The 18,667-nt window shown below is 37.1% G+C and overlaps 1 protein-coding gene and 1 long non-coding RNA gene across 8 annotated transcripts in view; one reads left to right on the top strand and one right to left on the bottom strand.

Moving 5' to 3' along the window:
* The window catches only part of LOC112048176 (apoptosis-stimulating of p53 protein 1), a 371,714-nt gene extending 357,286 nt beyond the window's left edge, over positions 1-14,428 (top strand). For 5 of the 7 annotated variants that reach the window (XM_024085603.2, XM_024085604.2, XM_024085600.2 and 2 more), the window contains 10 exons: positions 6,614-6,795; positions 8,612-8,774; positions 9,272-10,117; positions 10,258-10,620; positions 10,706-11,362; positions 11,443-11,525; positions 11,609-11,724; positions 11,805-11,906; positions 12,447-12,649; positions 14,088-14,428. In XM_024085603.2, coding sequence (XP_023941371.1) covers positions 6,614-6,795; positions 8,612-8,774; positions 9,272-10,117; positions 10,258-10,620; positions 10,706-11,362; positions 11,443-11,525; positions 11,609-11,724; positions 11,805-11,906; positions 12,447-12,649; positions 14,088-14,120 — 2,748 coding nt within the window. In that variant the 3' untranslated portion in view covers positions 14,121-14,428. The remainder of the gene's footprint in view (positions 1-6,613; positions 6,796-8,611; positions 8,775-9,271; positions 10,118-10,257; positions 10,621-10,705; positions 11,363-11,442; positions 11,526-11,608; positions 11,725-11,804; positions 11,907-12,446; positions 12,650-14,087) is intronic. The other 2 variants (XM_024085599.2, XM_024085602.2) reach the window with 2 other exon arrangements.
* LOC112048169 (uncharacterized) lies at positions 14,166-17,942 on the bottom strand. Its single transcript, XR_008251571.1, has 2 exons — positions 14,898-17,942; positions 14,166-14,761 (listed from the first exon to the last, which is right to left on the bottom strand). It is a non-coding gene; the product is annotated as an uncharacterized LOC112048169 (long non-coding RNA).
* Between the last annotated feature and the right edge of the window lie 725 nt (positions 17,943-18,667).

The following is an 18,667-nucleotide window of genomic DNA, read 5'->3' as shown; positions in this document are numbered from 1 at the left end:
GAATCATGGATTCGCACTTGCAAAATAGGTACCTGCATGATGCGCAAAAATACATAATCAAATCAAATCTAACATTATAAATGTAAACTCAGAAACTACTGAACTGATGTTGAAAATTCTTTTACCACTAGAGAGTCACGTTGTTTGTGAGTAACATAGGCTATATTTTACCCTCGTATTCCCACGGAAACGGGAATAACGCAGGTGAAACCGCAGGGATTCGGCTAGTCGTACTGTATCTCAGTAAGTAAAAACAATTAGGTTAGCAGGTTTAGATTTAAAAACATAATAATGTACTTTCCCATTTACCTTTTAACTCTAATACGGCCTATTTCTACGGAACTCGGGATTCGATCCTTTAATCTTCACTATACTTAATGTTACAATGAGCTAAAGTCTTTGCAAACACGTAATTATATTGTCACTAGCGGACCCGCTCAAGCTTCACTTTGACTTATGATGCACTTCTTCCCTATCCCTACCCTACCTTGCTTCTACCCTAGTCATACCCTACGTTTACCCTACCCCTAGGATTTAGGGGTTTGAAAAATATATGTTGGCCTATTCTCATAGATACCGGATAAGCACAAAAAAATTTCATCAAAATCGGTCAAGCCGTTTCGGAGGAGTATGGCAACGAAAACTGTGACACGATAATTTTATATATTAGATTAAACAGGGTAAAGATGCTAATGTCGTACCCCTAAGGAAATTAATTATTCCACAGTTAATATCGAAGCACGCCTTACGGTGTGTTACGACCACAAATACCTACTTTGTTGACATTGATATTGTCCGCATGTGTGCGGCTAGCCTAAAATTGTTGCCCAAGTGGCAAAAAGAATTGCATTGCTCGCATTTAAGATGTGTCTTTGTCTCTTTGATATATTTATTGTATGAAGTGCTTGATTCTATATTATGAATATTAATAATTACCTACTGACCTACAGGCTACATACTATCTACTAAATAATTTATACTTTACATAATACGTTGTATATTATTCAACACAGAGGTTTTAAGCATTACTGAGAAATTTACCCTCACTTGTAATTCCCTATAGCGGCTTTCTCATAATAACGGTAGAACCTAATCGCGATTTTCAATATAAGATATCTAATTTCATCTTTGTCTACGGTGGCGCTTTTACGAAATACCTCCGGGATGAAATTTGTCGACAGAATTCCCGTCTTGACAGCCTCCGATAAAAAATGCCCCAATTTTATTTTAGCCCTCTCTTTGAAAATCAGCTTCTAATTTTACTTGAATACGTGTCCAGCGCCTAGTCTTTTTCGCTATTAAATTAATCCCAAAGGACGCTTTTCAAATTGATATTTCAAATTTTAAGACAGGGTCGCTAGTGGTTTTATTTTTGTACCCAGTCATGTATTAGATTTACCTACTATTTATTTGTATACCATACTATTCTTGGTCTAACGCTCCATTGCGATCTCATCTATACTAATGCTGTAAGGATCCTGGTCCTTATTGTAATAGAAGTAGATCACTAACTCACCACTACTCTTGTATGACCAGCAACGCACGTCTGCCCTCGACGGAGAACATACGGACGGACGGACAGACTGCCTCTTTACCCCCACTTCGAGTATATATGAGACAGTTAATATAGATATCCATTATAATTTTTTTTTTATTAAATAATATTTACAATATTTTTTTTAATATAACCAATATTCCCTCCAAATAGTCGGGAAATACTGTATAAGGAGTGGGTACGACAATAGTCCAATGGGGCGGGGATCGAACCACCACCCCTCGGTGATCAATTCGACCGCTCTTATCGTTGAACCATTGAGGCTCTAGTTTTCTTCTTCTATTTAGTAGACACAAACACTATAAATACTAAGAGGTAAAATGTATGAGGTTATAGGGCTGAATATATAGTAGGTACACCTATTAAACCGATTTTCAAAATTCTTTTACCGATAGAAAGCCACGTATTTTGCGAGTATCATAGGCCTTTATCCCTGTATTCTCACGGCTAGTTTGATATAAAGTGACGATTCAGTATAGCGGTAACATGGAAGAAGTCCTTTTTTATTGCTGATTACCCCAGACTCGAAATCGCATAGCGGTAACCATTAGAATATACCATGACCGAAGTTTATCATCAGCACGGCTATTATACTTTTACGATGTTTTGTATAACTCGCAAGTGTGAGCTTCGAATTCACACAATTCACCGCTCTCTATCTCATTCTATAGTATCGTGTTAAACAGAGAGCGATAGAGGTGAAAAACTCAAACTTGTGAGTTATAAAAATATCGTTACAGAATAGCCTAGGAGATCAGCAGACCAGGTTTGGCTGGTGAGAGGCTTTGGCCGTGGCTAGTTGCCACCCTACCGACAAAGACGTACCGCCAAGCGATTTAGCGTTCCGGTACGACGTCGTGTAGAAACCGAAAGGGGTGTGGATTTCATCCTCCTCCTAACAAGTTAGCCCGATTCCATCTCAGATTGCATCATCACTTACTATCAGATGAAATTGTAGTCAAGGGCTAACTTGTAAAGAATAAAAAAAAGGCCAAATAATATTATCACTTTTACATTTAGGTAGAGATTCCACTTCATTATTACATACATACAATAATTCTAAATAATGATTATATTTATACGAATCGATGGGTTCAACAGAAAAAACGATATTTAAAGAGTGATTCGAAAAAAACATCGAATTCCAAGCGAGCAAACCCCGAGGTACACCGCGTAGTGTGCAAAGTGCAATAATAGTTAACCGTACGTTTAATAATAATTAAATCCTGTAAATCTGTCGTTAATTCATACGATCATCGCACGAAGATAATTGCTATTACGTAGCGATTCCGTCGCGTCATTAAAACAAGTGATTTCGGCGTGCGGGAGTGCAATCAGAAATGAAAATTCAATATCGTTGTGTTACGCTGACATTGCATTGTGTTCACGGTTCACGCAAAGCCATCTGACCGTAGCAATATTCAATATTGACAGCCTTATGCATATCTGTACAATGATTTTATACTATCATCATTATCAACCCATATTCGGCTCACTGCTGAGCTCGAGTCTCCTCTCAGAATTAGAGGGTTTAGGCCAATAGTCCACTACGCTGGCCCAATGTGGATTGGCAGACTTCACACACGCAGAGGATTAAGAAAATTCTCTGGTATGCCGGTTCCCTCACAATGTTTTCCTAAACCGTTTGAGACACCTGATATTTAATTTCATAAAATGCAGACAACTGAAAAGTTGGAGGATAATGCCCCGGACTGGATTTGAACCCACACTCTCCGTAATCGGAGGCAGAGTTCATAACCACTGGGCTGTCGCATCTCACGGTGAACGGTGATGGAAAAACATGCAGCCAATAATAAATAACAATTAATCTTGAATAATAAGAGTAATAAAATTTGAACGCATCATTATTTCTATCATGCTAAATTGTATTCAAGTTTCAAAAAATTGGTAGTAGATTCGACTGAAAACTATAGGTACGCGTTATTATTATATTTTACATATAAGTTAGTTTGTTAACGGGTAAAATACATTCCTATAATAAAAACAATCTATAGTCAAAATCTTCCTTTTTTGCGTAACCAAGACGTGTTATGGAAAACAGGCATAAACATGGTGAAATCGCACAATGAAACGATGTCAGCCCAATTGATCGAAAAGCCATTATTATGCCGAGATTTATCACACCACCAATCCACTCACGTTTTGAATCCGTTCCATCAGAATGACTTTTTCCGTGTCACCGGCTTTTCTGCTTAGCTGGAACATCGTTTAATATTTTTTTTTGGTCGTAAGTACGTATGAGTACTGAAAAAATACTTAATCAAGTTGTCAAATACGTTAGCGATATTTCATGACTTAGATTCCATGTTTATTTCAATAAGATATATTTAAGCATACTAGGTACGTACCTACTTATATTTAAGAATACCTACTACTTTATGATAAACTAGCCGCCTTTCAGCCGCGTAGTTCCCGTTTCCTTAACGGGGATAATCCGTATTGGCCAAACCCCTCTCATTCTAAGAGGAGACTCGAACTCAGCAGTGAGCCGATATGGGTTGATAATGATGGAATGATTTATTTATAGAAAGTCACATTATTTGAGAGTGTACATTTATATTATAGGCTATTTTTCATCAATAGTCAATATTCATTTATTTCAATTAGGCTTAGTTTACAAGCGATTTAGAAACGTCTGGCATTAATATTATAAGATAACGGTGATATTAATTAGTCGAAAACTTAAATTAAATTTATGACGGCCCCTTGGTCCGAAAAGAGCCCACAACAAGGAACCAGCCAGGTTTTTTCTTTTAAAGTTCATCATTTAACATGGTATGGACATGTAATGCGTAGGGAGGAAAGTCATATTACCTACTAGAAAAATGTTGAATGTGCAAGTGGAAGGACATAAGAGGAGAGGAAGGCCAAAGAAGAGATGGTTGGATTGTGTGAAAGAGGACATGTGTGTAAAAGGAGTGGATGATGAGTTGACGAGTAATAGAGACGAATGGAAAAGGACATATTTTTCCGACCCCGCTTAAGTGGGATAAGGGTAAGGAGATGATGATGAGTTCATCATTTAACAATAGATATATACTTAAGTAGCCAGTCATGTAATACATTTCATTTCCAAGCTGTTTTATCGTATATATATACTTGGTCATTAGCACTATAAGCTTGCGTTTAATAAAAACTTTAAACTTACACATGAGACATGCCCGTACTCCCACGGGAATGGGAACTACCTAAAACTTGAAATCTGTGAAGTAGGTAATCGTACCATACTGCGTGAGTCAGACTTCCGCGGACGAAGTCACAGGAGTCGGCTGGTACCTACGAATATAATATACTCGTATAGTACTTACTTGTACATATGTATTCTGTGTTATAGAAACAAATCTTATCTTCAGATACGACTTTTTATCTTAATATTTGAACAGAAATGCGATCTGCGGGAGTAAAACCGCGGGGCACACTTAGTATATTATTATTTTATAAGTATGTAAATTATAAAGAAAAACGGTAAACATTTATGAACGCAAAACGATATAATGACTACCCAATTTATCCAAACCAGATTATAATGCCGCCTATTTATCCGACTACCAATCCATTCACGAAGTGAATCAGTTCCATCAGGATGATTTTTTCCATGTCAACGATTTTCCACTCAGTGTGGAGACCGTTTTCGTATTTTTCTCGCAAGAAATACTTGTATTCTTACGTAATAAATTGAAAAACTTGTACGATTGATGGGTCTACTTTGTGAGATCTTCTTACTAGCACAGATTAAAGAATAATAGGCAGATAGACGGAACGGATAGAAGAGAATAGTCGGAACACGACAGTGTCATAGCCGCTCCAAATGCATAATTCAAAAACAAATACATTCTCGAGTCAGTACGACACGAAGCGTCGCATCAGTAATTTTTAATATTATTCAAGAAAAATGGCGTCTAATGTTTTTAAATATTTTAAAAACTGTTCACAAAAACTAAAGAAATTATGAGTATTTTTTTATTGGTAATTATTGCTTATTATATTAAAATACGTAATTGTTGTTAGTGTTAAATTTTGAAATACAAATTGTGAAAAAGTTTGTATATGCGGACGCGTGACATTTTTTTTATGGGATTCACCATGCTGCTTATAAAGACTCATTCTGGATTAGCTGTAGAGTTTGTTTGTTTGGTTGAACGCGCTAATCTCAAGAACTACTGGTCCGATTTGAAAAATTCTTTCAATGTTATATTTTATCCCCGTATTCCTACGGGAACGGGAACCACGCGGGTAAAACAGCGCGACGTCAGCTATATAAGTATGGCCGACTAGTTTTATTATTGTGGTATTGGTAACTACAATATCTAGATTCGTGGCAGAGCAATTAGTAAATTGAAAACCGTATAACGTGAGGACACTGCCGTGACATATTGTCAGTCGATTTAATCTACATTCATTAACAAAGTGTAGCATTAGCACGTAACATTTTGTTCGCTGTGGTGTAACTACATTGATGTCGGTCACATTGATCTGCTATGTCCCCGCACTGCGGAGGTAGGTTAAGTTAGTTATTTATTTATAGCTATTCCATTATTTTCTCTAAAAACTCCATTTCGAATAAAGGCGTCAAGTCAATATCTTACTTACTTAGTAGGTACCCAGGTCCTTAATAACTTACGTGAAAAATCATTAGCGGGATTTTTTAATGGAAAAAGATTTTAGTACCTACTTATATCTCGTAGTCGTATATTATGCTGGTGTAATATTAGACTAGATTATAATTTGGGATATTTTTTTTTCATTTAATAAATATTGTTTATATGGAAATCCATCAGTTTTTAAAGAATATATGGCATATATTTTTAAAAATTACCAATATTCTCCCCTCCAATTAGTCGGAAAAAAAAACTTTTCGACAATATTCCGACGGGCGAGGATTGGACCACGACCTCACTGTTTGGAGTCCGGCCTCTTTACCGTTAAGCAATTTTTAAGAAAAGAGAATGCCTACGTGGATAAAGTCACAGTCGACTCCTAGTACCTGACAAGCATAAAATTCAATTAAGTATAATGTAATTTCATCTACTTTTCCAGTACCGGAATAAGTTAAACGAGCAGCAAAATGGAAGACTATCGGCCCAACGGGCAGCCCTTGGTGCACGACAAGAAGAGATGCGTAGCATAGACCGGAGGGTGTCGGAGCTGCAGGCGAGGCTGTTGAGGAAACGAGCCTTGAACCGACAGCTAGCTGCCGCACATCGACAACCGCAGCAAAGGTAAATGAAATACCAACAATTTCTCATTTGGGCTGAGAATTTCAACTGCACTGAATTTTCTTAGAAGAAAGAAAATTCAGTATCTCACAGCCCGACCCAGGATTCTCATTCCGAACCCAGAACCTCGTGATCGGAAACATTGGACTAACAAGGTAACAAATCACACAAAAATTAGACAACTGTATTAGGCAAATCGCGCGCCGCGCGTCGCTCTAAGTAATCTTAGGGCGAAAGTTTGTCCGTTTGTAAGTGTTTATGTTTGTTACTCTTTCACGCCGAAACTGCTGACCCGATTTGGATGTATTTGTGTAGATTATACTGTGGATTATGTAGGATTTGTGAAATACGAAACTTCACAAAGGAAACTTGCTTGATTTTAGTAGAAAAGCTATCGAAAAGCTATCGCTTACAGCATGCTTTATTATTGCTTAAAGCACAGTTATGAGTTAAGGCTAATATGTCTGTAATTACTCCATACCAATCCATACAAATAAGATTGTTAATGTCTTGCGAGCGGAGTCCGATAAAGATACTTTAGAATTGCCTTTTAATGATTCTACGAGAAAATAAAACTCAATAAAAACACTTCCAACTTAAGCATTTAGAGACTTCTTCAAGAAAATGCATCGTTTGTAACTCAATTCACTTACTAATTTGCTTAATACTTTTGTTTTACTAAGAGATGCGACTTCGTTGTAAATATCTTCTTATCTTCCACTCCTAATTACTTTTCAAAGTTTCTGTTGAATGTTTTAAAATTATTTATCGTTAAATTAATCATAATGTTGTTCTGGATTTGTTCTTCTGCCTTGTTTTGTTTAGTCAAAACGTCTTTGATTATAACATTCTTAAAATTAATAGGTAGGTATTATGTATAAATTAAATTTGAAAAATCATTCATCAAGAAATTTCGAAAATAACTTGGCGTACAAAGATGGAATTTGAAATGGAGAACTATAGTGAGTATTGTTTTTTTTTTATTTGTTGTTCAACATATATTAAGAAACATAATAATTCTTCTAAGCTCAAAAGTAAATCAATTAAAGTTTATTAATTCATTAAAATCTTTAATTTAAAATGTAATTTAACTAATTGTTCTAAGCTTTATTAATCAATTTAATTAATTAGGAACGAGTTAATTAAAATTATTATAAAGTATAAACTGATTAGCGGTTTATACCCTCATATTTAATTTGTCGATAAACACTTCGCATCGAGTTGCTTTAGTATAGTAATACTAAGGGGCTGTTTAAAGCTACTTCAGTCAATTCTTTATTCAAAGACAAGTTAGCCTTTGACTGCGATCTCACTTGATGTTAAGTAAACATGCAGCCTTAGATGCAAGCGGGCTGTCTTGGAAGAGGTACTAGTTTATTCTACTAACGTTTAACAGGACGTTTAATTGCTTGGCGGTATTTCTTTACCGGTTGGGTGCTAACTAGCCACGGCCGAAGCCTACCAGACCAGAGCCAATTTAGAAAATTTTAAATTAAACTACGAGTAGTCCCAAGGTGCTGGAATGGCGATCCCGCACCGGAAAACGCAGTGTTGGTCGACCCCCCACTAGGTGGACCGAAGACATCAAGCGGGTTGCAGAGAGCCGCTGGATGCTGGCGGCTCGAGACCGTTATGTTTGGAAGTCCATGCAAGAGGCCTCTGTCCAGCAGTGGACGTCCATCCAGCTGATAATGATGATGTTGATGAAAAAGCCTGTGCTGGAAATACAGCCCAGGAACTCTCTGTAGAGAACAGTACGCCAGAGAGGTCGTCAAAACCTACCCTACTAGAAACTAATATGCAATGAAACTATTTCCAGAACGAACAACCCAACGCCGATGCAACAGCTGCCCAACTACCCAACCGGCAACAACGCACCGAACAGCCAACCAAAGAACCCACAGGCGCGCGGCAACGTGGCGGCCGTGGAGCCTTACAACCACGTCCCACACGCGCAAAGCCTTCATAACACTAATTTTCAAGTAAGTACTTGTGCTTAGTAAATGTGGTCTGGTAATCTTACCAGCAACCTAAAGAGTTTAGAGGTTACCCTTTTGATACGAGTGACTTAAGAGCTTAGACTCATCAAACTGCTCATCAAGTTGGTGGACTAATAACAATTACTTCAGATGTTAATAATAGGTAAAAACCAACACCAACTGCTTAATTTGCTCATCGAGGCACTATAATACCTAACTAAGTAACAATTTCTTGGGAAAAAAGAAGGGCTTAATAATCTGACCCCAATATGCAATGCAGCCTGGAACTCGGGTCCACATTATTTGACGGCTCATAGGACTTCACTAGACTAACGAGGCAGTTACCTGCAGTTGCAATAAATCTGCTGCCGTATTTTCGAGAGAAAGGGAAGCCACACAGAATGGTGTCGTTAACCGTTACGTAACGAAGCTGTTTACCTTCCCTTAAGATGTCACTTTAAAACATCTATTTAATCAAATTTATGTTGCTTTCTTTACAGGCAATGAAGCAAAATGCTGTGCAAAATAACGTGCCATTAAAACAGTTGACGCAAAGCGATAATATTCAAGGTCATCTAATACAACAAGAAGCCCATTTTTTGCAACAGAAACAAATGATGAATCCATTGTACAATGGTAATTATCCTCACATTCCAGCGAATGTACAAGATCAGTACCAAGGGCAGTATAAACACGATGGAAATGTATTTAGTCATGTACAACAAGGTATAACAAACGCGTACGATCAGAAGTCAATGTTTGATCATATGAATAAATATTCCGAATATCCAAAACAACCTCAATACAGCCCTAATAGTACAAGCAGTTCTAATAGTACTCAAACTGGTAAAGAACAGAAAATAAATGAACAGGAATTTCCTCCAGAATTTGTGGCAAGCAAATCTGATCCTAAATATCAAACTTTACCGTATAATACTAAATTTCCAAATGCTAATGGTAAATTAAAACAACCTGAAGTAAATGGTAAAGGTGCAGAGCAAGATTCAAAAAATCCAAACGCAACGAATGTGAACCACATGACAGTTCATTCTACGCCTCTCTCGGTTGTGAATAAAAGTTTAGCGACACCTTTAAGTCAGAACGAAGTAGCATATCAACAGGAACAAACATATCAGCTCCAAAAATCAGATTCATCTAGTAGATGTAACCAAGAGGGCAAAGAAAACCATGCATATCCACAAAATTCTAGGTTAAGTCACAGTAATAGTCAGAATAATGAAGGGTCTAGAAATAGTGGGAAAAATCAACAAAGTAGTGCCGTTAAAGGGAATTCTCCGAGTTTACTATCAAGTACAACATCAGCTAGCAGTTCTATAGGATTTGGGGTAAGCCGAGATTTAATTTTAATTCATTAAAACTCATTTTGTCATCCAACAATAATTGTACAAAGAAACATTTATGCTTATATCGTGCATTGCTATTTACACTTGCATTTGTAAATATCGCCATCAATCATTCATTACAGAAACCCGTATCGAGTGTAGCACCTACATCGGTTCAGGTCTCGAGTGGCAAACCATCACCCATATATCAGACATCTTCGACAAAAATTCAACCAGTTCAACCACAAACTGTCCAGACACAAAGCATATCCGTTCCAAATCATGTCACCAGTAACACAGTAAATTCCCAACCCCAGATTGTTAGAAACACGGCATCAGGGTTATCAACAAGCACTGCGAGTTCCAACTTCAATGGCCAAAACGCGTCATCACAAAGCATCTTATTATCCCCACCACAAAGCGCCAGTACTCCATTATCTACGCCAGATGTAAGTGGAACTGACAAATCGCCAAAACCAGCACTACCTCCTAAACCTACTATCAAGGTAACTATTTGTATTAATTAATGTATACCTAAAGCTTTTATAGATTCAGGGAAAAATGCAATGTAATTTTTTTTTATTATTTCAGACTCCACCAAGACAATCAGCAAACCATGATGTTGGGTATAATCAACTGGAAACAATAAATATGCCCACTATATCTATACCTGATTTATCAAATGATAACGAAACGCAAAATCTAAAAGATTCAAGCAATGGCAGCAACAATAACGATATGATAATCAAAGCACGTCCCTTGACGATTAGAAAACCTCCACTAAGCGAACAACCAAAGCTTAGAAATGTGACCAACACCAAAAATACTATAAACGTCAGTATGAACAGACGCATAGAAATGCCACCAGCGTTTTTGTTCCCTGAAATGGATCACTTAAATCTTGATTCTGTACCAAGTGAATTGCAGAATGGATTAAAAGAGAAAACGAAGCCAAAAGATGAAGTTGACAGATCATTAAATAATAACATATCATTAAGTTCGAATGAAAAACTGGAGGATAGTAAAGACAATGTTGTTTCTGATATAACGGAACAAATTAGTTCTGTAGATTTGGACGGTCAGGATTCTCAGAGGTCTGAGAATGTTCTGAGGCGATCAAAGAAAGGCAATCTGAAACAAGGTGGGAAGGCTCCGCTGGCAAGGCGAGTGAGCTTTGATCCCCTCGCCTTGCTATTAGACGCAAGTTTAGAGGGTGAATTAGAGCTTGTAAAAAAGACAGCAACTCAGGTAAAACGTTTGATTCTTCTCCACTGATATAAATTAATTTCTGGTTGGAAATGCAATTTTTTAAACATATTTTGTCTTAGGTGCAAAATGCAAGCGCTGCAAACGATGAGGGTATAACAGCACTACACAATGCCATTTGTGCCGGGCATTTTGAAATAGTCAAGTGAGTTATTTACTTAACTTCAAACTTATTTAATTAATGTTATTGCTCTAGAAACCGTATTTTAATAAATTGTTGAATTTCAGGTTTTTGGTGGAATTAGGTTGCGATGTGAACGCACAAGATTCAGACGGCTGGACACCCCTGCATTGCGCCGCCTCTTGCAACAATCTACCGATGGTGCGATTTCTTGTCGATAATGGTAAAGATCCACTGCCGTTTTAAAGTTAATCTCATTGAAAATAGTAAAAAAATACTATGAATGCTTTTTCTAATTTTCAGGCGCTTGCATATTTGCTACTACACTGTCAGATCATGAAACTGCAGCAGAAAAATGTGAAGAGGACGAGGAGGGTTTCGATGGATGTTCAGAATACCTCTACAGTAAGTTTTTTTAAGGACTATGTACTTTATATTTTAGAAAGGAGCTCTGACCATTTGGAGCTTTAGCTTATGGTTCGTCAACAAAGTTTGACTCAGTAGGTAATGATCACTATCACAATTTAATGATAAAGACTGACATACTGCGACGGGAATTGTAACAAATTAACTACGAGCTACAAGATAAGCTCCGAAATTAGCACAATATCCAATATTCGAATAATAATATCAGTTATTATTCGAATATAATAAAGAAAGCTGAAGAGTTTGTTTGTTTGTTTGTTTGTTTGTTTGATTGATTGAACGCGCTAATCTCAGGAACTACTGGTCCGATTTGAAAAATTCTTTCAGTGTTAGATAGCCTATTTATCGAGGAAGGCTATAGGCTATAAGTTATCCCTGTATTCCTACGGGAACGGGAACCACGCGGGTGAAACCGCGCGGCGTCAGCTAGTAACTGATATTAGGACTTACAAGATAAAGTTTTTATTGCCTAAAATCCTTAACTCAGGTTACACACAAATATTTAATATTATTTTCCAGGTGTTCAAGAAAAATTGGGCATAATGAACAACGGGTTGGTCTACGCTGTGTTCTCTTACACCGCCGCAAGAAGCGACGAGTTGTCGTTCGAGACGGGCGCGAGGCTACAAGTGCTGAGGAAAGGGGATGACAACGAACGAGAGTGGTGGTGGTGTAGAGATGACGTCGGAAATGAGGGTTACGTGCCTAGGAACTTGCTGGGGGTGAGTATCATGTTTTAGTACAATGAGATTGGAATATAACTAGTAATAGAGATATAGCGAGGATACGAATGGTAAGGATAAGAGACAACGATGAGCGAGAGGTGGTGTATTTCTGACAAAGGAAATGAATGTTAGGTGCCTAGGAACTTGCTGGGTGTGAATATCACGAAAAACAGTAAACTACAACGATTAGATTAGCAACGCGATACTGAGATTCTAAGTATGTAGTGAGGAAACGAGACGACAATGAGTTACGTGATAATGGTGTAGACATTAAAGTATGAAAACTGAGGATTTTTAGAGACACTGCAGTAAGTTTACTAGCTAGTAATAGTTATGTGCCTAGGGATTTTCTGGGGATAGGTTATCGCGAACACAGTACATCAAGATTAGTAAAGTAAAGGGACAAGCTAGTAATAGAGACATTTTTTGTAGACAATTTTATGAGGAACAATAAATTTTTTATAATGACCTCTATTGACCTACGAGCAATAGGTCGCGAAATATTTGCAAAAACTGATTTTCGTGACTTTTTGACCTTTGTAACTTTTCTAGCCGGCACGACATCGATGTCGATTTTACACATCTTCATTCTTCATAATAACACTGTAATAAAAGTGTAGGAATTTTTCCCCGGACTGGACTTTAAAATGCCTAAAATTCCTCACTAGGATTTTTTTCCCGGATTGGGGTTTAAAATGTCTAAAATTACTGGACTATAAAGACTAGAGACGATAGCGTAGGTGAAAATGAGACGACATAAGCGAGAATGGTGTTGGAGTAGTAATAATATTGGGAGAATTAGAGTTAGCAAAGGTAGGTAGGTACTTACTTGCTAGGAGTGAGTATCATGAGAGATCATACGTAAGGCCTTATCACTATTTACTCTTCACTTAACTTAAAACCTTTCTAGTATGGGTATTATCATCACCATTGACAACCCGTATTCAGCTCACTGTTGAGCACGAGTATCTTCTAAAAATGGGGCGGATTAGGCGAATAGTCCAATGCGGATTGGCAGACTTCAGCTAGGAGGAGAATTCAGAAAATTCTCACGTATGCAGGTTTCTTCACGATGTTTTTCCTCCACCGTTTGAGACACGTGATATTTAATGTCTTAAAATGCACATAACTGAAAATTTGGAGGTGCATGCCTAGACCAACATCGAACCTACGCCCTAACCGTGATAGCCCAGTGGATATGGCCTCTGCCTTCGATTCGGAGGGCGTTGGTTCGAATCAAGTTAGGGTACTAGTGCCTTCACTAAATTAGGTAATTACTTAGAAGAATTAGGTACCTAATTATATTTTTGACTTGTATATTTCTTCATTATTTATAGTCAATAGTCATAAATATCATCATGATTTATTTCACGTGAGATTACATTTATTTAAATATTATGTTTCTTATTTGTAACCTATTTATTGTTTGTTACAGTTATATCCAAGAGTAACCCCACAGCAAGAATGAGGATATCAACAACTTACAACACTTTTCAATTTGTAAATAGATTGGGTAATTCTTATTTTTTATGTATTTATATCACTGTAATCTATAGTCTATTGTATACAATTTTAAAATATTTAAAATATTTTGTAAATATTTAAATACCTAAGCTAATAAAGTTCAAAACGAATGAGATTATATTGTACATTTTATAAATAACCCAAGTCATCATTGTAATTGGTAATGAATTTGTATTATTCTTAGGGTTTCTGAAAATATTGTGAAATATTATTATAAATTGACAATACAAAATAATATTACAAACACATTAACTTCATGTTTTATTTAAATTCCTTTTGTGCTGTTAAAAGTTCTATAATAGGTGATACATCGCCTATTATTATATTTGTTTTTTACGGAAAATATTATTATATTCCGTAGATGAACAAGTGAAAAAAATATATCGAAATATTCTTGGTATATATGGTTTCGATATGGTTTTTTTTTAATTTCAAATATCTAAGCGCGCTGCAGAATTGAAGAAAGCTTGACGTGAGTGGCTGGCGTAATGATTTGTGAAACTTTATGTGCGTTAAACTTTAGGCTTCAAACTTTTCCAACATTTGATTCAATATAGACAGGTACGTCCACGAAGTGCTGGCTACCTGTAGGTACATCATAATATTTGTAATTTTTGTTGTCACATTCATGGATTTATAGTAGGCAATTTGATTTCAAAGAACAATTTTAAATACTGTATTTACGTAATAAATTATCTCAAAATAACGAAACAGAACTTACTTTAGAAAACATAACAAGGGTCAGATTCGCAAATCCCAAGGCCGAAAGATAACACGGCTTTTGAGCTCTGTAATAACATAAATATGGATTAATTAAATACAATTAGGATATTTTAAAAAACTTAACATTGTTTTTTGAATTGTTGAAAGTATTTATCTGTTGCAGTGTATATATAGTTTATTATATCAAAGTGCTTAAAAAACTAGGATGTCTTTAGGCTCTCTGACTTCTTTCTTTCTTCTGTTTGCGTTATTCTTTAGATCTATTGAAGCGATTTTCATGCGGTTTTCACAGTTAGATAGTGGAGTGTGGAGCAACATATATAGGTTATACTCGTACTTATATAAGAGAAAAAAAACTAATTTTAACCCAAATGAAGTCATACTTAACAGCTTAGTTCAGCTATCTCTGGGTAAATTTTGTAGGTACGTAGGTACATTTTTTAGGGCGACATCTTACTAGGACGTAAATAACATCGACATCTTACTACTTCAATAGGTACATCTAAGCTAGATATAAAAGAGAGTAAGTACATTAAAAAAGGGCTGTGTTACCTTGTGATTATTATAGCAATATATTTTCTGAAGGCATAACCTCTCTCATACCAAGGGGAAAAGTAAGCCGCTTCTGCAACACCAGCGCTCTGAAATTATTTAACTTGAGATTAAATAAAATGTTAAACGTAGTATACATAGAATGATTTAATTAACATACGTAGAATAATTACGCTCCACCCAGTTATAGTTGAGAGCGCTGCAACCGAAAGACGTATGTAGTAGATGAATACATATACCTAGGACATATGATCCAGTTAGGTAGGTCCAATTTCGAGAAAGAGGTGAACCGTCGAATCTAACTCTTCTGGGCACTAGTTAGCGCAGTGTTGGCCGACCCCCCACCAGGTGGACTGACGACATCAAGCGAGTCGCAGGGGTTCGCTGAATGCAGGTGGCTCAGTATCGTGATGTTTGGAAGTCCCTACAAAAGGCCTACGTCCTGCAGTGGACATCCATCGGCTGATATGTGTGAGTGAGTGAGAGTGAGAATAATTAACATAAAGAAATGTTTAAAACCCATCCAATTTTACAGTATAGTACAATTTTAAGTACATGTCATATTATATACGTAGGTATATTCATCAGTTATCTTAGTGCGAGTACTTACCCATAACACAATTTGCGCCTACTTTGGGGCTAACAGCGATCCAATAAATGCCCATTAAACTTACCATATTAGCGAGGATTTGACCAGGAATTGACAAGATAAATATTTCTGTCAAGAGACCAAACGCACCCAACAATGTTCCTACAACCGCTGTTATCCCATACTTATTCATCTGCAACTGTCCCAAACAGTTAACATAAACCAAAACATTTAGTTATGAAATCGCATAAAAAGGTCACCTCGACGATTTATGGACACACCAAGAGGTATGTGCAATAGGTTAAAAAATTATTGAAATCTTACCCATAACCATGTTACGATATTTTTTTTGACTTTCACATCCCTAAGCACGCTGCAGATTTTTTTTTTTAATTGGTTTGCTAAACTGGCACAATTACTTAACTTATATTAAAAATAGCTTCTTCTCAACCTCACGTAATTTTGCCTAATTGAAGCAAACACAACATGCTTACAAAATGATTTGAAGGCGAACTTGACCGTGTGTGGCTTGCATAAAGAAATTAAATTCCGCGCAAACTTCTAGCCTCGGAGAATGCTCAGAAATCGTCGAGACCAGAAGGTGAAATACTTTACCATGGACGTAAACAAGTAGCAGCAAATGATCACCGATGAGAGATATGCTTGAGAAAATATTATTTCTTTTAAAATATTGTTTAGTCGTTCAGCGAGACTAAAAAAACGAGACGAAAGAATAGGATGTAATGAATAGATTTTTTTTTCATTTTTTTTCAAAAAAAAGGAATAATAAGCTAGTCTTAAGTATATACAGGAAATACAGGATATCATTATCAGCAAACCATTTTCGGCTCACTGCTGAGCACGACTCTTCTCTCAGAATGAGCGGGATTAGGCAATAGTCCACCAATGGTCCAATGCGGATTGGCAAACTTCACATAGGTAAGTAGGTACGTAGAGAATTAAGATACGTCCAGGTATGTATATTTCCTCAAAATGTTTATCCTTCACCGTTTGAGACACGTGATAATTAATTTCTTAGAAGGACACATAGGATATCCCATCTATTATTAGGTACAAGAATTCTTTTTTCCCAGGAATACAAGAAAAACATCTAAGAAAATATTGTCTGTAGGGTCACCAAACCTACCTCAATAAAGTTTGATGTGTTTTCACGATAATATTTATGTCTTGACAATTATTATATTCGTAGAAGTCTTTCAAATTAGTAACGCCTTTTAGAGACAGCAAATCGATTTGAACCATTCTCAATAATATAGCAACACAACACGACAGGTTTACTAGTAGGTAATCCATGGGCGCGTACATGCATGTTTGACACATGATGCCTAGAAAAGAGGATCGTCATAAGTTTTTGAAAGTTAAGGTTATAGCTCATTATAGCCACCTGGCACTGGCACATGGTTCCATGGCAATGGCCGCGGCCCGCAGCTGTCACAAAGAAACAGCGTTAAACCATGTAGTTAGTTGTAGTAAACTATACGAATGAATGTGGTCTAAAAATACAGAGCTTAATAGCATAGTCGTCGCGTGAATTACTTGCGAGCAGTGCACGCGTTCTTTGAGCGTTGACAATCGCAAGGCAAGCATCGGACCAGAGGCCTTAGCCATGTGGTACGTCGATTCGGACGCTAACGCTTTGAAAACTAACAATATGGAAATGATAATGATCTGTCCGATCGACAACTTGATCACGTGACCCATCGATAGTGAATGTCATTCCCATTTAGGGTGATTGTTGGAACAGTGGGCCACCCTTTTTTCCGAGTCATATATCTCAAAAACCATAAAAGCTATCAATGTCAAACTTTAATGGAAGAAAGGTAGACTAATTGGCTGCGTTTCGGTATACAAATATATGTATTATACTTAATAGTTTTTGAGAAATATATATATTTTTTTTAAATGGCTTTTGATCCACTGTGTCCTATATAGTGTATACAGTGAGTCAGTTTTCAGGTCACAGTGGGTCAGTTGGGTGTTTAACCTAAAATAAAAGGTGATATTTTTTATCTATGTATAAAACTGTATTTAGACTTTGTTTAACATATTATTAATCCTTTAATTCTATGACAAACAGATTTTTTTAAATGTAGTATTCTTAACTTGTCAACCAAAAGTCTTCATATGTAAAATGTCAAAGTAAATGAAGTTCTTCTTCTTTATAAACAAACTAGCGGACGCCCGCGACTTCGTCCGCGTAAATTTCGATGTCAACTTTACTACCCCAACCCTACCACTACCCCAACCCTACCCTACCCAACCCCTACATCTACCCTACCCCTACCCTACCCCTACCCCCATCCTACCCCTACCCCCATCCTACCCTTTACCCTTCCCGTAACCTATCCCTTTCCTACCCCTATCCCACCCGTACCCCTTACCTTACCTTACCTTATCAGCCGATAGACGTCCACTGCTGGACATAGGCCTCTTGCATGGACCTCCAAGCACAACGATCTCGAGCCGCCAGCATCCAGCGGCTCCCTGCAACCCGCTTAATATCCTCGGTCCACCTAGTGGGGGGTCGCCCAACACTGCGCTTTCCGGTGCGGGTCGCCATTCCAGCACCTTGGGGCCCCAACGTCCATCGGCTCTTCGAACTATGT

Source organism: Bicyclus anynana, chromosome 16 (assembly GCF_947172395.1).
Source record: "Bicyclus anynana chromosome 16, ilBicAnyn1.1, whole genome shotgun sequence".
Lineage (NCBI taxonomy): Eukaryota > Metazoa > Arthropoda > Insecta > Lepidoptera > Nymphalidae > Bicyclus > Bicyclus anynana.
Note: the sequence above shows the minus strand (reverse complement) of the source record. Positions and strands in the feature narration are given on the sequence as shown.